Source organism: Brachyistius frenatus, unplaced genomic scaffold (assembly GCF_029030835.1).
Source record: "Brachyistius frenatus isolate BFR_SWC_R1_liver_20210118 unplaced genomic scaffold, ASM2903083v1 Contig_1, whole genome shotgun sequence".
Lineage (NCBI taxonomy): Eukaryota > Metazoa > Chordata > Actinopteri > Embiotocidae > Brachyistius > Brachyistius frenatus.
Window position 1 is genome coordinate 10713005 of NW_027210600.1, and position 22639 is coordinate 10735643.

The window sequence follows — 22639 nt, forward strand, 5'->3', positions numbered from 1 at the left end:
GCCTTTGCCTTGGTAAGCTGCCAAGAACATACAGAACTGTTGCCCAATGCTGTTTGTCACATTAGTGGGGGAAAAGGACAAGATTTAGAGGATGTTGCAGCACTTTGCAGGGACACAGAGATCTTATTTGAGTCGAGATAAGACAGCAGCTTTGCCTGATATGGTGAAATACTGATTCCTCCATGTTGTTCCACAGAGGAAAGACAAAGCTGTAAAGTTATACAATTGTGAGCATTGCCAAGGTGCAGTTATGAGGTTTTCTATTTGCGCAATTAGTACGGAATAATACATTAACACTGGGTAAAGTTTGAGAATAATTGCCCCCTCAAAATGCTTGCAGACTTTGTTAGCAAACACAACAGGAGCCTTGGATTACACACGCACGCACACACACACACACACACACACACACACACACACACACACACACACACACACACACACACACACACACACACACACACACACACACACACACACACACACACACACACACACACACACACACACACACACACACACACACACACACTGCCCAGATGGGAGACAGATGTTTAATAGACAAGGTCAAGAAGTCCATACAGTAATTGTCTGCTCCACTATTTCTCAGTACTCTCTGCACCGTTCAGATCACCACATCCACATAAATCCTGGAAATTTCCTCTGGAATGGAAACAACGTCCTCCTCTCACAGACCTATTTGTGTTTCTTTTCTTGTTTTCTCTCTAGCACACACACACACACACACACACACACACACACACACACACACACACACACACACACACACACACACACACACACACACACACACACACACACACACACACACACACACAAACACTGCAGTTCTGTTCTATGTTCAACAGATTTGGACTCTTCACCCACACAAACGCTGACATGTACACCTAAGAAAATAAAAACCCTCCATATTAGACTCATGATATCATACGTTGTTGTGATAGCAGCTTTCCAAAATCATGTTCCAGTTTATTTTTCTCTCATTCTGGCTCACTGATTCTCCCTCTTTGTCGATGGTTCCTGGGAGTTCAGAGAAAGAGCTGATGATGAGTGTTGACCCTCAACCATGGGCTGTAACAATAAGAAGAGGAGAAGAAGTTTCTAATCTCATTATCTCTATCTAACTAATCCACCTGAATCCACACCTCCGAGTCGTCCACGCACTTCCACACGTGTTGCACCCCACACATCAGACACACACAGTTGCTCATGAAACATATGTTTTAGAATATAAGGAGGGCAAATCCCAGAAAAAGATGTCGGACATGCAGTATGCGATGCTGCTGGGATCAGACGGAATCAAGAAAACCATCCTGCATGGAGGGACCGGAGACATCCCAAGATTCATCAGTGGGGCAAAGGTACTGTAAGCCTTCAGTACTTTCTGATCAATCTAGAACAACACCGACAGCCATACAACAAATATGACTTCGCATTCACTCAAGCTTTAAAGCTTCTTAAAGTCCACAGCTATTTAACTACTCTCTAAATGAATTGTCTTGGACCAGAGATAACTACCAACTATATTTATCCCTGCTTAAGAAAAATGAAACGAAGTGAGTTGAAATATAACTCACAAAGCTAGTTTCAATATTCTAAATTCAATAAGAGGTGCAAATGTAATTTTAACACGTGCGTTTGATTATCATACTGTGAATGGCATCATATTACCATGCCTCTAGAGACCAACTTGTCTGTGATTATTTTGTCATCTTGAACTCATATGGGGCCAATGTGCCTTTTTTTTTTTCTAATACCAGATCAGATCTGATGTTTGCATATTAATTTCCGGAGCTGTGCTTTGCATTTCCTTCGAGATGTCTCATATGCACTAGATTAATAATATAGTACTGACTTAATATATATTCATAAGGCTTAAAAGGGTTGTTGTTGAATATTCTGATGATGAAAATATGTTAAGTATGGATGGCTTCACTACATGCAATTCATGTAATTTTTTTTTTTTTTTTTTTTTAATCTTTCTAACTAGTGCCAATTTTAAAAACCACTGCAATTCCATATGAGGGGAGGCACATTTAAGTTGTTGCGATTCCTCTTGGTAGTCAGTAGAGGATGAGAGAGGACATATAGAGCTTATTGCTCCATCAAACTCCCGTTATCAATCTATTCTTACCTTAAAAGTGACAGCTTAAAAATCACTTTGACGTTACACTGACTGGTATGAAGGACAATGGCCTCTCTTTCATTTCCACTTTGCCCTTCAAACGCCTGTTCTCGCATCATGTGACTCTCTAACTCTTCAGAATCTCTCATGAGTGTGCTTTTCGCCCGCAGAAGCTCGTTTAGCTCCTCTCCATCGTTTCATTTCTTTCGCATTTGAAGTAGAGAAGGACTTTGGTCCAGATTCTGGGAGTATAGGTGTAGCTGTTCCCCCCCGAGGAACTGTCGCCACTGTGTTCATCACCTCGCTCATGCTCGTTGTGAAGAAGACTTTAATCCAACAGAATCCTGTCAGGACCATTTGTGGCTACAGAGGCCACTGTTATCAACAGATGTTACACAGTGTTGCTTTAGACCGGGGACAATTTCACAAAGACATATCTTTGCTGTTATCGTGGACATAAAGTTACATGTTTTTTGCAAGATATAATTGTCTGATCCCAATGAAAGCAGCTGCAGACACAAAGACACCGGGGCAATACAGCTTTAACAGGCTGCACATGCTCCTTCCAAAGGCAATCAGCTGCTGGCAGACGATCACTTTTTGGCACAACACCTGTCCACAACCCGGGTACATATCAAGTTATAACATTAAACGTTTCATATTATAACCTGATTAATAGTATATTGTTATAACGTGAAAATTATAACATGATACAGATTTTTGTTTTTGTTTTTGTCTGGTCAGGCAGCAATAGGCCTACGTTTCTGTAGAATCTTTTTCACGTGAAACTACAATTTCTATTTCACGGATGATATTTGAGTGCATTGTTTCGCCATTTTTCTGTTCACGCCAGCTGTTTCAACCTCGTTAGGTTATCTATTAACTGTTGTCCTTTATTTTTTTGTTTATAGTTTATAGTGTATAGTGTTTACGACTGATTTATGATGTGTCCCTACAGGCATTTCTCATCCTAGGTTTGTACCCAGCCTTCATGACTTGTACTGGTACTGTTTATTAGGGTACTATTATAATGACATATGAGAGAAGCCTCGTGAAAAAGCAGTTTTTGCTCAAAGCAGTGCACGTGTTTTTTTTTTTTTTTTTTTAAATGGTTTCAGTTAGCTTGGCCATTTCCCAACCGAGCAACCTCGGCATGTCTATCCTTCCTCCTGTCTGTTGAATAAATGAGCTGCGTGAAGCTTATCACAAAACATCTTTGCTGAGACTGATATCCAGTTGCCTTTTTGAAAACAAAATGTTAACTTTGCCTCTCAGTTTTAACTTGTGTTAACTGTTCCTGCTTTGGTTTAAATTCATGGTGCTTCTGTTCACCTGCCTTTTCAGCCACCAGCTGCTGATACCAAACACGGCTGTGCAGAAGACTGATTGTCCATTTTTAAAGCTCACACAAGTTTTTTTGCAAGTCTGAGTAGTGTCCTCCACTTTGTCCATACTGCTTTGATTCATACGGTTCTTCCTATTTGTGGTTTCAGGTGACGTTCCACTTCCGCACACAGCTGTGTAACGATGAACGTACAGTGATAGATGACAGCAAAGCTGTCGGGACGCCCATGGAGATAGTGATTGGCAACATGTTTAAACTGGACATCTGGGAGAGCCTGTTGTCCTCCATGCGGATCGATGAGGTGGCGGAGTTCTGGTGTGACATCGTTGTGAGTGCCAAAAAAAGCTGTAGTTTTGTTTTGAGTTGTTTGTGCATTATTTTGTTTTCTCAATTGTTTGTTTTTAAAGCAAAGCGTATTAAAGTCCGTGAGTTCAAAACTATTTTTGAAAGGTGTGACAGAGTGACATCATACTGCAGATGTGAAAGTTATAGACACTGCTTTCAATTACGCAGTTAACAAAACAACACAATAAGACAACTTTTATATGCTCCAGTTGTAGATTTACAGCCTTAACATAAAACATTTGATGCATCAGTGTATAAAACGAATGAGTTTAGTAATTAGAAACAAAGAACTAGCTGAACGATAACAACAGATAGTATTTGACTCTGGGAGATAACAGAGAGGGTTTTCACACGTTTTTAAAAACTGAATCAACAGCTTACCAGAATAGTAGAAACTTTACATGATGTGATTTATAACAAACAATCACATATTAAAAATACTGAGTCAGTGACATCTGATTCATTTTCAGCTGAGTTCACTTTCCCTGCATAACGTTTTCTTTTTATGGATGTGTTTTTTGTGTGACTTCGAGATCTGTCATCCCATACAGATATCTGATATATAAAGATGTATGCCCTTATAGCAGAGACTGGCCATAGAAAGAAAACCTACTACCTCCGAATATGTTTTGATGCATGTGTGTAATTTGTAATTTGGTTGTGTCTGGTGTGTTTTTATGTGAGTGTGTGCCACACACTGTCAGAGACAGATGGATTGAGGCATACTGTCATTAATCCGCGGCAGCCTCACTTTTCCCTAATCGGCTCTGACTCCTGCTGAATCAGCACAACTGACTCCCCTCCACTCTGATTAGATTTGATGGGGCTTAGAGCATTTATTCACTCTGAACAACATGGCTGCACCACACACTCAAGATATGTGGTGCACTATCACTCCCGTCCACTGGAGGACGACCTTGACTTGTTGAAATGAGGGAGCAGACTGGATGGAACATTTAGCTCAAAAACACATTAAAACTCATATTTAATCCGAAAAAAAAAATAAAATTAGGTGTGAAAATGGTCATTATTTTGTTCTCATCTGTTTTTACTATAATAGAAGGAAGTCTGTGCATAGTGGTATTTATTGTTTCCCATGTCCACTGTGGAGGATTAATAGCACCACAATATATATAAATGTAACCACTAATTACTTTGTTATTTTTTTGTATTTTTGGAATTATAAAACGTCAGCAAAATAATAACATCCAAAAATTAGATCAGCGTTTTATCTGTTGTAGACTATTTATGACTATTACCTTTTCCAGAGAAATGTTCAGTCAACCTGATTGCCCTCTTGGTCTTTAAAGGGTACTATGACACTGTCGCACACTGCAAGGTCTGGATTAAAAGGGCAAAATCCCATAATATAGAATTTTTTTTTTAAAAATCTGTTTTTGGATGATGCCATCTTATGTAGGAAAATAAAATCCTCAATACAAAGTTGCTTTGTAGACACAGATTAATACAAAAACTCATACGGTGAGTAAAACAGTTAGCCACAGGCTTTGAAAAGAAGCTGGCCATTCTCATCAGATGCTCTAATGTCCAACCTCAGTCGCCTTCAGTCCTGAGTGCTGTGTTATGATCCTCTCTCCTCTCCAGCACACTGGAATCTATCCAATTGTGTCCAAGAGTATGCGACGCATTGCTGAGGGCAAAGACCCAGTCGACTGGCACATCCACACGTGCGGCATGGCCAACATGTTTGCCTACAACAGCCTCGGCTATGACGACCTGGATGAGCTGATGAAAGAACCAAAGCCACTCTACTTCGTCCTGGAGCTGCTCAAGGTGAGAGAAGAGAGATGACCACACTCGTCTACGTGGATCTGTGTCAAAGGCTTCCCTGGCAAGCAAATTCTAAAAATGATCCAAAATGCATCTGCTTCTGAGAACACATTAGAGAGGTTTGGCTTAAGTCACTTGAATGCCAACACACCATGTCGTTTTAAACTGAAAAACAAACTCCCATCTACATTTGTATGATTGACAGGTGCAGCAGCCAAGTGAGTACAACAGGGAGTCATGGGCTCTGAGTGATGAGGAGAGGCTGAAGGCAGTTCCAGTGCTGCACGGCCAAGGAAACAAACTCTACAAACAGGGAAACTACGAAGAGGCCACGCAGAAATACAAGGAGGCCATCGTCTGCATCAAGAATGTCCAGACGAAGGTGATTACATCTAAAAGGTGGTCCGAGATCAAGTTTTCTGTGCTTCTATTAAAAGACGGAATAAATTTCCTCTTCAGGAGAAAGCATGGGATATCCCATGGCTGAAGCTGGAGAAGATGGCCCACACCTTAACACTGAACTACTGCCAGTGTCTACTCCGCATGGAAGAGTACTACGAGGTCATTGAGCACACAAGCGACATCATCAATCAGCACCCAGGTGAGTCTCTGACAGAAACTGATGTGTGTGACTCCACTCTGGTCGCATGAGAGGTTATGTAGACATTTTCAAAGCAGAACGAATTTTCTTTGCCAAGTAATCAGATCCTGGGCGGTTGGTTTATGGGCTGTGTAAGCATTGCAGTTTATTCCGCCTTTTATGCGTTGGGCATGTTTTCACAGTGTGAGTGTGTGTGAAAGTGATGTTTTTTTTAATGGTAGCTGTAAATGTAAGTTTCATGTGCCTGATAAAGTCTGATCCTATAAAAGGTGTGGTGCCTGTACTTCAGCACGCCCCGTCTCACCGATATGACTTACTATGAAGCAGTAAAATATTGTTAAAACTACTCTTTGTCGCAAATACGTTACTCACTATAGAGGCTGCTGTCAAACATGTGTGCTTGTACATGACCTCCAGGCGTACTGAAGGCCTACTTCCTGCGAGGGAAGGCCCACGTGGAAGTGTGGAACGAGGCCGAGGCTCGGCAGGACTTCAGCAGAGTGCTGGACCTCGATCCCGGCATGAAGAAGCCTGTGAAAAGGGAGCTGGCCGTGCTTAACATGCGCATGGAGGAGAAGAACCAGGAGGACAAGAACACGTATAAAGGCATGTTTTGACCCAGTGAAACAGAAGTTATTCACTAAAGAGGAGCAAAGTTGTTTCATCACAAACCTCTACGCTGGATTTAACCTTTAAGCACTCCCTGCCCTGACTATCACACAGGTGAGAGTCTCCCAGGTGTGCGAATGACAGTAGGCGCACACACGCACGCACACACTCACTCACTCACTCACTCACTCACTCACTCACACACACACACACACACACACACACACACACACACACACACACACACACACACACACACACACACACACACACACACACACACACACACACACACACACACTACCACACACACACACACACACACACACACACACACACACACTCACACTCACACTCACGCACACACGCACATGCGTACACTCACACGCTCACACTCACACACGCCTCACCGCCCCCACCTAACTGACTGTCTTCTCTCTCTCTCTCTCTCTCTCTCTCTTTTACGACTGGGACAACTTTGAACCCTTACAACATACTTTGATTAAGACTTTGTGGATGTGCTTGAGTGTTTAATTGGCTGTTTGTATATGTATTATATCCCCATGTGTAGCAAGGACTAAAAGAAAAAAGGAAAAGCTGGGATTGTAAATGCACTATGTCATTTAAATCAGATTAATACAAAGTTTGGTAAAAGAAGTGCTCTTGTTTCCCTTCTTGCCAAGAGTTAGAAGAGAAGATTGCTACCACTCTCATCTCTCACTTACATAACTAAAAACAGTAGCCACGTATCTTATAGCAGAGGCTTTAGAGGCTTTGGAGATACTCGTACGTGGATTGTATTACTGTTGGACAAGCTGTTTCCTCTTTCAGGCTATCAGGCTGCCGGTTGTAAATATTTGCTCTACTGTACAGACATTGGAGGGATGTCTTCTTATCCAACACTTGGACAGAAAGCAAATAAGATCATTTTCCAAAAGGTCAAATCATTTATTTAAGGCCACTGTTCTGATTTATAAGATTGTTGTGGAATATTTATTTGTCATGTATTTAAAAAAAAAAAAAAGGTCATCTATCAATTTAATATTAATTAGGCTAATAAAAGGTTTGAACGATTCGTTGGACCTCCGTCTTTAAATGTCCACTTAATGCCTCCATCATCAACGTAGTTCCTTACTTTGACAATTTTTTTCCTCAAAACAATTTTGACGGAAACAGTTGCCGGGTTTGTTTTTTTTTTTTTCAATCTTGATATTCTTGGTTATACTGTAGTCGGGTAAAATCAAAATCAAAACCACGTTACTTCTTAAGTATTGCAACACATGGTCTTTCCGCAAGGTGGAGCTGTGACTACAATTATAGCTCCGCAACAACCTGAACCCTGGTTAGAGAAAGTCTCCTGAGCCTCAGCGGCAGTCTCAGCTTCATAGAGAGTCGAGGGGCTGGTAAGGGGGCCGCTTGTCTCCTTCCCTGTTTCCCTTCGTCCATCTGTGCAGATATAAATCGGCAGCTCACTGCAGCGAGTTCGGTGGCAAAGCTTTACAGCAGAACACTCGAAATCACTTGGCATGTGCATCGGGATAAAATATTTGCTCAACAGTGTGACATCACACTGAGAGCTCAGTTTCATTCAGGGAATCCCCATTCGTCTCTGCACTCCCCCCACTCCCACCCACCACCACCACCACCACATGTCACAGCGGAGTGGAGCACCGACCGAGGGAAATAAGGCTGACGCTAATGCACCATTTAATGATGAGGAAAATCAATGGGAGCCAATCAAACAAAAACAAAAACAACAAAAAAACACAGGATCACGATTCACCATTCGAGCTATCTAATCCATTTCTTGTAGTTCTTGCTACTCAGTCTTGCATGGTCGAAAGCAAATGAGCTGACGGAAACAGTGTTTTGATACAACACAGGGACCAGATGCTGTTTATCTCCGGGGAATCTTCTTTTCACTTCCAGCTAACTTATTTTACAAAATTACACACCTGACTTTCCTCCGTGGTGTTTGTGAAACTGACTTAGAGAGAGAGTTGATTCATGGTGTGGGACCGTGCCATCGGAAACCCTGCCCAAACACGACGCTACGGTGAATTCTGCATAGCAGCACAACCCCCCGCTGGCGCTCCTCCATAACCCACTGGTGCTGATGTTGGGAAGAAGAGAAGAAGGGAGGAGGAGGAGGAGGAGGAGAGAGAGGAGAGAGAGAGGAAAGGAGGAAGAGGGGAGGGGGCTCTGCTCCAAAACGAGATGCATCAAGTCAGCGAGCGAAAGCCAATTTTATATCGGAAGTCCGATAACGGTGTATTCAAAATAAAATAATTCCTGGGAGACCAAAAATAAATTAAGTTATGCGATTTCATGGCCTGCTTGTTTTAGTCAGGACCTTTTGTTGCACTGTGAAACAGATTATTTTGATTACTTTTAGACTTTATGAGTACCACCCATAGACTACCGTGTATCATTTCAAAGTGATTCTCTTCGTCATTCAATATTGACTTAACAAATTCTTTTGTTTTTGTGAAATTTTTTCTTTACACGAAGCATTTCTTTGGGGGTTATATGGTATCTGGACGCACATGGGGGGGGTTTGACTCCTACCTGATAACCATGCAGCCAAGAGTCTTTATCATGTTAATTTGACATGCTACATGATGCCTTGCAAATGAATCCGATAACAATAAGATATAGGCTACAACAAAATGAAGGAATGACTTCTTTTTTCTTTTTTTTTTTAACTATGTAAACTCTTTGTAAAGATAAGTAGCCTATTTAAGCACAGGTAACTGAAGTTGTTTGCCTGATTGCCATAAAGGATATTGGTGTTATCAAAATCTAATATCCCTACCAGATAGACTTTAATACAAAAAAAAAAAAAAATTTAATTTAAAAACTGTATTTGAAATCAAAACAAATCGTTCATTCTGAAATGATTATCCATGTTAGGCCTACTTAGTTTCTTTTACTTTTCTTTCAGAAGTCTACTGTTAATACAATGGAGCTTTTATTTTGTGTTTCGCCGCCGGAAGCTTTTTCTTTAAATATGGTGCCTTCACAGTGGTCCCAAGTTGAGTACAGTCGCTGTGGTGCTGCGGCGTGAAGACAGAGGAGGAGAGGAGGAGAAAGTGGCTCATTTGTGGGATCTGTCGGTAGAGAGACGCTTCACCTTCGTCCTTCTTTGTTTTGAAAAGGTAACCAACACTTTGAAGCTACTTTTCAACGAGCAGACACACTTCAAGAAAAGTGTTGGGACTGGATGAAGACGGGCTTCAGGAGCATCCTTTCACTGATCTGGATGTATCAGAGAGGAGGGGAGGTTTTCTGATCTGAGCCCCCTCGCACATGACTCAGGCTGTGGACGTGAAGGGAGGAGAATGATGTATTCAGGAATCACGCTGCTTTCACCTGATTGTATTCATTTCTGTTAGAGGGGTTTTGATCACATCTGAGTTTACAAATAATCTAATTTGCAGCCGCCCCCACACATCTCAGCTGGTGTTCACCCTCTTGGTTATCAATCAAAGTTGAGCCCAGCTTGAAAGATTAGTTGTAAAAAAAACAAAAAAACTTGTTTTCAACTGTATTATGGAATGCCAATGTCCCCTGACCTATAATACGTCTTAATCCAGTTGTTACAAATATTGATTTTCTAATATTAGTTTACATAAGTGAGAGTTGAACATGGCCATCAACACGGACACCGACTTCCAGAAGTCCAACTTGGGTGAGGGGGGAGGAGGCGCTCAGCCTGCGGACTTCCACGAGACGGAGAAACTCCTGGCGGTGACCACCGAGCCCGGAGGTAATGGGATGAAAATGTCCACCTCCTTCACGGTCAACGTGGGCGGCGACAGTGGCCAGGAGGCCGACCAGAACGGCCACAGCGTCGCCGTGAGGTCGGGCTCCGCCGGGCAGCTGGCCGCCGCCGCCCCGCTCTCCCCGTCCAAGGCCAGCCTGAGCCGCTCCTCCACCGGGAACGCCAACGTCCAGGAGATCCCGAAGCCCAAGGATTACCTCACCCTGGTCATCTTCTCCTGCTTCTGCCCCATTTGGCCCGTCAGCATCGTCGCACTGGTCTACTCCATCATGGTCAGTATCACTTTATTACTGCTTCACCAAAACTACATAGCAAAGCTCCTTCTGGATCGCAGAGTGGGGCTTTGATGGATGGATGAGTCAATGAATTCAGATTTGAGGGCAGCTGCATGGAACAGCAGCATCCCAAAATTGAATGGTGTTTTTAAGGTTCCCCAAAAGATTGTCTATATAAATCTATTTTGAGAGAGAAATAAAAGTCATCTGACAGACAAATAAAAAACAAAACAATAAAAGAATTCATTAAATGAATATATTGTCATGTTGAAATTCTGAGTGTCCAAATTTTATGTCTGGTTCAGTGGAATGACAACATTTTGTAGACGATCAAGTTGATATGACAACAGGCCTTCTGGGAGCAGAGTAAGTTATATTCCTGAAGTTAACTGTTATGGTTTTATTATATTCCACAGATCATGTTTTCTACAGATAGACGCATGCTATTGGCTACTTGTCTAAACAGGCTATTTTGGTGCTTCAAGCAATACTTTGAAGAAACTGGATCGAAAAATATTTGTGCGAGGATGGTCATCAAACTGTTTAAGATATCGACTATATAAATAATATATATATTGATGCATTTTTTTGTATTAATCAAAAACAAATGCAAAATTATTATTATGGTTATTACGATGAGCCCAGTGACATCTTAAAATAACTTCATTTCATGGATGTTTGATCAAATATAAGAGTTACAATCAGCAAATCCACACAGACGCATCACTGTCTCATTAGCTTCCCCATCGCTGAGGCTTTAAAAGATCTCAGATCAGCTGCTGCCACTCAGCTCCTGGTTGTTCTGCCTTCAGATGCGCTGACACCTGATTAATCCTCTCTCAGAAAGTTTCAGGATACTGAAACAAGAGGCAGCTAAGAAAAAAACAAAAACATGTCAGGTTGTCACACATGCTTAATTGGCTGCTACGGTCTTGTACACTCTGACACAGAGCTCAGTTGTCGAGCATGTGGACTCTGCGTGGTCCACAATCAATTTGCAGCACATGTAATTCAACGTGCAGACGGTGCACTTTCCAGTCGACACCCTCGGCAGTGAGGGAGCAAAGATGGTGGACTCGTTAGTGAAGGCTGTGAGCTTGTAGATTACAGAGATGTAGGTTAAACATAACATGATACAGCGGGGATTTCTCCAAGTCTGATAAGTCTAAAATCCTGCAAGTTTTGATTTGTAACTGCTTTAATTTTCAATAAAAAGGTCTTCAGCTGACCAATACCACTAAATTGTCACTAAAATCCAGGTAGGTCTATGAAACTGTACATCAGTCTCAAACGCCTGATGAGTAAAAGTCCTTCTTCTCGTTTGTGGCAGCAATGTATTTTGTTGTTCCTTTTGTAGGACTGGCTTTCTGATACCTGATCACATGTTACACGCAAGTAACTTATTTTTTTTTTTTTTTTTATTGTTGTTGTTGTTTATTCCATAACATTATATTACAGTGTTCAATTTACTGTAAAATCTGTAAAAGGAAACATGACAGATTATATGGCTTAAAAATAGGAACTACACCAAAAGAGATGAAAATTGTGGGGGGGGGTTTAGAATAATTTTTTTTGAATAATCTTAAAATATAAAGTTTTGTGGAATAGCACTGAAGAATTCAATTCGGTCGTTATACTCCTTTCCGTGTTTGCAATACAAACATTGAGTCTCAACTTTGGGACCTATATTCTACCAAGAGTCTTCTCATGCTGTCAGTCATATCTCCGTGGTGTCAGGATTTGAACTCCTGTTGGCTGCTCAGTTTCTATTGGCACAGCCATTTGGGTTTTTCAGCTCGCTTCAGTTGTGACACTGCACAGCGGCCAGCTCTCAGATCTACAGACAAACCAGGAAAAGGCAATGCTGTAACCCATTAGCTCTGTAATATCACTCCTGTTGGCACCACACACCAATGGGAATATCAGGCAGTATCCACACGACGGCCTGTACTTCCCCGAGCCATCATCACGCATCCACTGACATTCACAAGTCAGCTGCTTTTCTAATGGCATTGAGAGAGAGAGAGAGAGAGAGAGAGAGAGAGAGAGAGAGAGAGAGAGAGAGAGAGAGAGAGAGAGAGAGACAGACAGACAGACAGACAGAGGGCATAAGAAAGAAAAGTGAAGGAGGGAGAAACTGGAGCTGGCTGCTAACTCAATAGAAGGCGAGAGAAGTCAATTTAGTTTCTCTGCAGAGGGCAGATTGCTGCAGTTAGACATCTCTGTGGCAGCGATCAACATCCTCTCTCTTTCCTGGGGGTAAGGAAAGGGGATACGGGTCTCCCAAAGAAGATCAAAACATCATTCCCTACAAGGGCAGATGGGTGCGAGAGAGACAGCAAATGGCCACAAACTAGTTCCTGTCACTTGATTATAAAGGAACTGAATCAGACACCACAGTCATGTGGGATGAGTGCAAGTGAGTCAGAACAGGGAAACAGAGGTTCACAACGCTCGCTGTGAACAAATGAATCCAAATGAATGGGGACGGTGCCACAGGATCTAGCTCTGGAGTGCTAATACTAACAATCTCATTGTCCATGTGAAATGGACACTTCTGGAAGGTTGAATAGAAAAAAAAAACACTGCTGATAAAATCATAGAGGAAATCGGAGAAAACTGCTTCAGGAAACTTCAGGAAAATCAATGCGGAAACACAGAGAAGGAAGATCTTCATTGGTAACTTGATAGGAAATGCTACAGCAGCATAATATATATTTGGTCTGAGGTACATTGTTAATGAGCTCATGACTGGATGAGCTGGATTCAAGCCTTAATTCATGCCAAGATGTTTTCTGCGCTTTTAAATAGTCATGTAGTCTTATGTACGTTTAATACTGAAAACCACAACCTCAGTTTTAGTTGTCTATATGTAAACTTAAATCTAACTTTAAAACTAGACTTTTAAGATCAACAATGGCTAATATGACTGTGTATTGTTCACAGTGACAAACCAACGGTGCCTCTGCTGTCACGGTAACTTTTACCTCAGCTAGAAGAGGCATTTTAGTCTATTTTGAATTATTGTTTGAATTTTTGGCCTGAAACTCCTCTTTGGTTTGTGTTTCTGCAGCAGTTGGCAGTTTATCTGAGAAAAAATAAAAGCTCCGATAAACACGCTGTACGCTAGCCTGCTCAGCACAGAACAGCTGAGTAGAGAATACAATGGAGCATTTAGCTGCCACAGAACCAAATATTTCCCTCAGGAAGTGATAACAACTTACGTAGAGCTAAAACAAACGGGAATATTGGACTATTATCAGGAATGGTTCATTTTGCTTGTCAGCTGGATCTGCAAATAGGCAACAGTTCACCATCATGTTCACTATAACAACTTTACACTGTAATGATCAGGTTTGTGTTTTGAGATTATTCCCCTGCCCTCCAATGGGAGAAAAAAAGCAACTCATGCAGCTTTAAATGGTCAAATTTAGTTTCAGGTGTCTGCACCTTACCGCAGATAGACTTGAACAGTTTTCTATTCTCACATTGTCTTACTGTGGTGGTGGTGGTGGTGGTGACTTCTTCTTTATGTCATGATATTTAGGTCAGCAGATATAAAAACCACTTTCAGAATTTCAGCACACACATATGTTGAGGTCAAGTAGAAAAGACACAATCAACAAAGAATGTAAATGTTTTAGTGATCCTGCAAACAACATGATAAGTTTCTGTGTTTTAATCATTTAAACACTTACAATTTAGGAGTAAATTACAATCTTTTGATACCTCATTTATTAACCTTGTAAAAAAGTCAGCATCTTTCTGAACTGGTTGGAGCTACATTTCTAACAACAGTAAAAAGTTACATCCATCATTATCGACTGCTACTCCCAGCAGCAGGACCACCTAAAAAGCCACCTCCCAGCTGGCCGCCGCCACAGATCTCTGACAGATGCTCTGGTGTGGAAGGCTTGCGGCTGGCAAACACACAAGATGTGCAGTCAATTATGGGGATTGGAGAGGCTGGCTTAATAGTTTTTTACAGCCCTGACTAGACTATCCCAGTAATGGGAATGCCCAAACTGCAGGAGTATTATTGCACGCTCTGCAGGTTTGCCTGTAAAATATGGACTCGCAATGCTGCACTGGAAGGGTGACTGGAGGGCTGACTGGAGGGGTGACTCTGTGAGAGAGAGAGAGAGAGAGAGAGAGAGTGTGTGTGTGTGTGTGTGTGTGTGTGTGTGTGTGTGTGTGTGTGTGTGTGTGTGTGTGTGTGTGTGTGTGTGTGTGTGTGTGCGTGTGCGTGTGCGTGTGCGTGTGTGTGTGTGTGAATGACTTCACACAGTCAAATACTGCAGACACTGTGAGAACACGTTATACTGCTGTCGGCAGCTACATGAAGCTCATCATAGTCCAGAAAGAAATCCCAAATCTGCTAATAGTCCAATTCTAATTTATTCATCATTTAAAATCAGTGTATGTCATAACACTTTCTGCCTTGAACACTTGAGAGTCACTGTGTGAATACTAATGGCATTACCGCACATACCAGCTTTCACAAGACATCAGGGAGAGGTGTCATAAACCATACGGGCTGTTTTGGTTTTTAGAGAGGTTCCAGACAGAAATATTACAGCAAGTAGAAGGTTTAACATTAACACGTATGTAATTTCAATTTTATTCATCACTACACGGTGTGAGCATTTTTCTTTTCATGAGCATTGTTAGAGAGTAATGGAAAATATGGACAAATGCAACAGAAATACATACATTTGTGATTTACTACCTGCAAAAATGATGACAGCTCCATCTGCCTCAGCTGTGCTTTGTGCTTTACAGTATATCGCATTATAGTCTCGTTTTCGTTAGCTTCTTTGAATTGTGTTTTCAGGTCACGAGCTAGGACATAAATACAATTCAAATTGATGAGTTCCAGCAGCAGCTAAAATGCAGTTTATAGCGCCAAGAACAAGAACTGTGCGATGGAGGTGCTGACAGCTGTGGTCATCTGACCGTATTGAGTGGTTTGCAATTTTAATAGAGATACGAGCGTAAAAAGACTAAAAGCCCTGCTTGCGGCCTCCAGAGGCCGTAATGCTCCTCGCACCCAACTGCACAGACTAAGAGACCCACCAACAGCATTGCGCTCACTATTTTAGGGATTAAAAATGACTACAATTACTAAACTATGAATAGTTTTCAACTTTGAATTTTGAAAAGATTTTTGAAATAAGTGTTTTCATGTTATAAAGTAAAATGTAAGTCATGGAAAACATTTAGGAGGGTCAAATTAGACAAAAAGATGTGAAGGTAAATTCACATTTAATTGAAAATAACGGGCGTGAAGGCATGTCAACCATTTTTATTTTATTTTATAGGCCCAAACGGCTCCTGGTTGAGCGCTGCCCCTCTCCACCAGGCTGCTGCTGGTGCTCCATTATTAATGACGAGAGAGAAAAGGAACACTTATTGACTTACCAGTCTCCACCTTCCTCTGCTGAACACATGAATATGTGAGAGAGGGACGAGAGTGTGTGTGTGTGTGTGTGTGTGTGTGTGTGTGTGTGTGTGTGTGTGTGTGTGTGTGTGTGTGTGTGTGTGTGTGTGTGTGTGTGTGTGTGTGTGTGTGTGTGTGTGTGTGTGTGTGTGTGTGCATGGCTGGAGTTTGTGTACAGAGGTAGTACAATGAACACCGGTCAAGACACTCTGAGGATAGAATGTCCCATTCAGGAAACAGATATGAGCAGGCGCACTCTTGCTGGGAATCAATATAGACATTAATCAGTCAAACAAAGGGTGCCTACCACGAAACACACACACACACACACACACACACACACACACACACACACACACACACACACACACACACACACACACACACACACACACACACACACACACACACACACACACACGCTATAATCTCTTAGGCCCACAGCTAACATCAAAGAAGACATGGTGTGTTAAAGAAGAATGCTGACATCGCGTCTTCCCCTATTGTTTGTTTGTTATCTTATTTCCGTGACGGATAGAAAATTTGATCATCGTATCAAACCTTTTTCATTGACGTTTTCTCTCTAAGCGGGCTGAACAGGCTGTGTTTTCTGAACAGGCTGTGTTTTCTGAACAGGCTGTGTTTTCTGAACAGGCTGTGTTTTCTGAAAGACGCTTCCATTGATTTAAGGTGCTGATGTTGCCTTTCTCAGTGATGTGAGTCCAGATCAATACAGGCTCCAGCGGGATTTTGTAGCATAGCTTCACATTGCAGTCCTAGAAGTGAGACGCTCGACTGTTTCTATGCGCGAGTCCCATTTGATTTTCGCTTGGACTTTCGCTTGGATTGAGACGTGCACTCCAATCTAACGTGTTATATCTCAATAAAATGTTGTATCATTGCATTTAAAGGCATTATGATTTCAAAGTAATATTTGTCAAAGACCACTGAATAAATGATAAGTAAAGTGACTTTAACCAAGTAAGAAAGAAGAAAAGGGCACCATGATGTAGTTGAGATCATATTTTTTTGTCTGTTTCAAATATCTAAAGTATTAATATAACAACAACATCCAGCCAGATACTGTATGTTTTACAGTCGTTAAAAACCCATTCAAAAAACGGGAGGCTCACACATAATTCTAAGTAAATAAATATACTGTATCACTCACAAACAAGTATCAGAGTGCTTATTGTTAGTTTAAAGTAATTCCCTATCAGCACCTGGTTCAGTAGAGCACCCCGGGGTCCCTACCCACCTGCACCGTGTGCACTGTGGGATCTGACATCCAGAGACAGCCTGGAGACAGGGAGGCTCTCCGGAGCAAGAGGATGAAGCAATAGGTGATCGGGGGAGGCGCTCTCTCTCTTTTTCTTTTTCTTTCTCTTTTCTCTCTCTCTCTCTCTCTCTCTCTGCAGTGTAATTTTATCTGATTGTGAGGCAACCCTAGCTCTGTCCCCTCAGTATTGAGTGAGTGAGTGAGGCGACATGACAAACACCATATTGTATTTAAAATACATTGTTTTGGATTTTGTTGTTGGCAGTTTAGAGGTAAATGTAAAAAAAAAAAAAAAAAAAAAAAAAGAGAGAATAGCAGGAGCGTATTACAAAGAGAGACCTCAGAATTGATTCAGTTTAGATTGATATTTCGTGTTTTTGTCATGAAGAACTGGTAAATGTCTTTGAATGTAATAATGTTTCTCCTATTTCACCTCTCTACTTCATCTTTGGTTAGATTGTTCCCACTCCAGTTAAATGAATGGCACATCAATTCAGGGTACACGTAAGTGGTAAATCGTCAGGTAATGGTGTCCTTATACTACCAAACAGGATTTCAATAGGAAATGTTTCATCCTGAAAATATATAACCCATGTGTGATTTAATTTTAGGATAGTGTTAAGTGATTATTCTTTTTTTAATGCTACACTATCTTTATGGGGGAAGTGCCTTACAAAAATACAGCTGTGTAACTTAATATAGATGAGGGTAGAGAGCGGTCAATTTCCTGCTGCGCTGCACAGACTGTAGGAGCCTTTGGCATTAACACACATTCAGCACCACGGACAGCTCCTAAAGTTTTCACCAGGCTTTACAACTAAAGGCTTGTGTTGTCAGAACTGAGCCACGTTTTCCTTATTGTATGGATCCATTGTGCATGTGATCTCTTCACCTCCTTCTTTTGCTCTTTGCTGTGGCATTTGGTTTAACACAGAGTGTCAGTGGCACATTTCTGATACTGTGGCACATTTCTGATACTGTTTTTTGCCCCGAGAGTCAGATCGGGCAACATTTTTAAACTCACCGGTGTCCAGTGTTGGTGTGTGTGACCTCACTGTACCTGTGGTTTGGTGCTGTGGTGCACAACCACAGTTGTGTTGCGGTTGGTCAGGTTGTGCACTCATATGGGCCTTCAAAGCTTGTTTGTATAAAACTGACATGATTGGTCGATAAGTTGATCAGTCGATACAAAATTCTTATCATGCAAAAAAAAGGCAAATATTTTCTGGCTCCAACTATATGGACTGAGCGCTTTTCTCTGTTTTATGTCGATGAATATTTTGAGGTTTTTGAGAGTTGCTCGGACAAAACAAGCGACAACAACATCACATCACCTAAGCACTTTTTTTTGGTGTGTTTTCCAACATTTTATAGACTAAATGATGGTACTATGAATTGTCGATCAATTCACACATTAATTGATGAATAAAATCGTAATTGTGAGCCGCCTCGCTTTAGTCACTGAGCTATTTTTCAAACACTGGCCTGTCATTGGCTGGATGTCCTATAAACTATGAATTATCTTGAGCCTTTACATTTTTTTTTTTTATCTCAGTTTTTGTATTTATGCATTTAACAGGAACGGTGCATATAAACAAACCTGGCTGTCGGGGTTGGCCTAAAAGGCTAACATCTCTTTCATCTGTATTTCACAGGTAAATTCAACCCAATTTATTACATTATCAAGTTAATACTTTAAGTAAATCCTGAAAGAAATACAAATATAAAATATAGCTTAATAAGGGTCTTGAAAAAAAATGTAATCAACAACCATACATTGAACATTTGATTTTGAATATATGACAAATGGGATAATAGCCACATGTTTGTGTATGCGCGGGCATGTATGGCAGTGTATTAACTGTATTGATTGCTGTGCAATTTTGTGAATAAGTGCATCTTTCCTGATTGTGATAACAGTTTTACAATATAAAAATGAATAACATTAAAGATCGAGTTAAGGACTAAACAAATCCGATGGGAGGCTGCAGACATCAGTCAGAGGAGATTTGTTGTGGTGGGACTCTCAGGTGAAAGCAGTGCACAAGGAGTGAGGATTCCCATACATCACGTCTCACACACATACGCATAAATCATCCTGTCTCCATATCTGCAGCGTGCGTAAAGCAATATACATACAGCATTAAAATGACATACAGCTCGATCACATTGCCGCGTTCACCTACTCCATCCAATTGGGTCTGCAAGTCACATCCTTCCATCAATCCCAATCCAGCAGTCTGAAATAGACAATATTACCATTGACAGCTGGAAATAAATGACTGTTGTCATTTTACCTTACGGGAACCACGGCACCACTAAACAAAGTCAACATTACTGCTTTGTACGTGTGTCAATTTCTCTTGAAAATAACTTCACCGTCGATGAATGAAAAGGAAACTGATGAATATTTTAAAGTGTAACTCTCGGAGAGCTGCTGTACTGTGAAGGCAACGTTCTCTGGTTTATGTACCCAAACTACAAATGGTATGCTGATGGTGTCGATAAGATTTCACCCTGAAAAAGCTCAGACTTCCTTTTCTTCTGTGCTTCTACGTCACATTTTAAATTTCTCCGAAGGAAATATTAAGAGGTTTTTTTTGTTGATAAATTGCTCATTCGGGGGTTGCACTTTTTGAAATTCAATGAAAAGATGTAATTTAAATGTCACATCTGTCTACAGACTAAAAGCCCAACATGGCACAGAGTATAGCTGTACTGTGGTATAGTTTGGTTTACATGACAGTAACATTAACTGTAAAAAAATTAAAAAAAAATTAAAAAAAAAAGGCCTTGTGTAATATCTATGGTCTTATCTATTCTGCTTCATTCTTTTGTTAAAAAAACCAAAAATGTATGAAATGTTGGGAACAATAACATTACATTATGAGGTCAGGAATATGAAGATTAAGATGTCCACACTGATTGTGCCGTTGCAGTATTTAAAGGAATGAAAACAGTTCAATATTTGTTGTGATTTTTTTGTTTATTCTTTCAGATCCTCCTAAAAACTCCAGCTCTAGTTTGTTACATGTTTTTTTTTAACACCCTGTGCTTTTGTGTGTTCGCAGTCCAGAAACAGTCGCCAGGCGGGCGACATAGACGGAGCCAGGAGGCTGGGTCGACTGGCTCGTCTGCTCAGCATCGTCTCCTTTGCCCTGGGTGTGATCATCATAGTCGTCTTCGTCTCAGTTTCAGGTACAGAAATAAAGTCAAGTGGGATGAGCTACCTTTAAATTACTTTTAGATTTACAGCGTTGCTTGTGAATATGCAAAGGGACTTGAAAATGATGTGCGATATGTGTGCACGAGTCCACTCGCAGACGCACACGCTGGGCTTCAACAATGAGTGTTCAACAATAAAGAATACCTACTACATTACGATTACAGGGTGATATATGACACCGCCGCACAAGCGTAAGATGTGTTTTGTATGTCCAAACTCAGCACATTTCCGAGCTGTGTGAGCGAGTGTGCAAATTGATTTGGCACTGCGGCGACTGAAGCGGGCTAACTGTGCAGAAAAGGGTGGCACCTGTGCTGCTCAGAGCCTTCAACGCTTTCACGACCCGTTAAAATAATACCTTTGGTGGTGACTTTCTGACAACCCTTTTCTTTTCTCCTTCTTTTGCAGTGAGTAAATGACATGGAGGACCTGAGAGACAAAATATAACGTGAAAGCCAAACCACAGATGCAAGAAGAGGGGGGAGGGAAGCCCATTCCAAAAAAGAATTTAAAAATGAAATGAATTACAATTCATAACTGTATGCCATATTGTAATTTCATCATGACCATCTTCAAAAAGCAAAAAAAAAAAATAGGCAACTCAAGAGAGATGGTCTTGCAAGCAAGTAAAAACAAATGAAAAACTCATTCAGAGGTGCATGCATTAGAATCCAGTAACAGTTGCTTGACAGAAAATAACAAAACCTCCTGATATAAATTGTTCAGGTTAAAACAGAGGAAAAAGAAAATGCAGATTTGTGTGTGGTCAGAAGTACTGACGTATTTGTTCTTGGAATATGGACTCCTTAAGATGAAGAGGATGGTTTGTGTGTGAGGAAGAGTGAATGATGTGACTTTTTTATGTCTGGGATGGGGCCCTTTGACAAAACAGATTCTGGGTTTGGTCTTCAGACAGCTGCATATAATCCTCATATACTCCTTATTAAAAGCATATACAGCTACAAATATATTTGAAATATGGATATGAATATAAATATAAATATATATATATATGTATGTATATATATATATATACATTGTATATGTACATTTTATAAAATGTTTGTATGCTAAGTGGTGCTGGGTTTGTTAAGACTGTCCCAATGGCTGTCTGGTCAGCACTTGGATTATGAATGGAAATTCAAGGGTTTTGCGAAAGGGGGCAGGGAACACTGTTTTAACTTTTTGTTATATCTTATGATTATTATGAAAATAAATTGAGACCAACTGCATGCCCGAATGTAGATAACCAAAATTCTGCCTTCATTTTGACTGTTAGTAGTTGTCTCTGACCTTGTTACGAGCTCAAGAGGCTAACAGGTTTGCACATGGAAGAGTGATTTGTGAATATTATGTAAGTCCAGCCACTGTATGAGGACTGTGATCTAACCCTCTGACACCCCTCTCCCTCATATCTCCTAAATCTCCTAACCTTGCCTTGCTCTGGCGAGACTGAAAGGCATGCCAAATCTCCTGCCATCATTAAATGACTTCTTTTTCTTTCACATCCTCTGCTGCCTCTCAGTTTTACTTCTGATCCTCCATCTTGTTTCCTTAAACTCCATTTTACATTTAGTACCTTTAACTATCATAGATCCCTATTTTCCAATATAATTTTTACATTGCATTACATTGACTGTTAAATGCCATCGTTTCACTGAATGTTTCTTTTTTTCCGCTCCTTGTATTGGTATGAAATGTATTTATATGGGAAAATATATATGCAATATGTACGCATGCTATGGGCCGAAACAGGCTGACTCACACTTATTTTTGTAAATGAGCAAATCAATGTGTT

The 22639-nt window shown here is 40.9% G+C and overlaps 2 protein-coding genes across 2 annotated transcripts; both read left to right on the top strand.

The window, feature by feature from the left end:
- Positions 1 to 1221: 1221 nt before the first annotated feature.
- On the top strand, positions 1222 to 7194 carry aipl1 (aryl hydrocarbon receptor interacting protein-like 1). The gene is made up of 6 exons (XM_069691343.1): positions 1222 to 1382; positions 3640 to 3819; positions 5442 to 5630; positions 5833 to 6009; positions 6087 to 6228; positions 6646 to 7194. Exons 1-6 carry the CDS (start codon positions 1278 to 1280, stop codon positions 6843 to 6845), a joined length of 993 nt encoding a protein of 330 aa, XP_069547444.1. The 5' UTR covers positions 1222 to 1277; the 3' UTR covers positions 6846 to 7194.
- A 2707-nt stretch (positions 7195 to 9901) lies between these two features.
- On the top strand, positions 9902 to 22346 carry LOC138615759 (trafficking regulator of GLUT4 1). Its single transcript, XM_069689569.1, has 3 exons — positions 9902 to 10893; positions 20687 to 20813; positions 21250 to 22346. Exons 1-3 carry the CDS (start codon positions 10486 to 10488, stop codon positions 21258 to 21260), a joined length of 546 nt encoding a protein of 181 aa, XP_069545670.1. The 5' UTR covers positions 9902 to 10485; the 3' UTR covers positions 21261 to 22346.
- Positions 22347 to 22639: the final 293 nt, after the last annotated feature.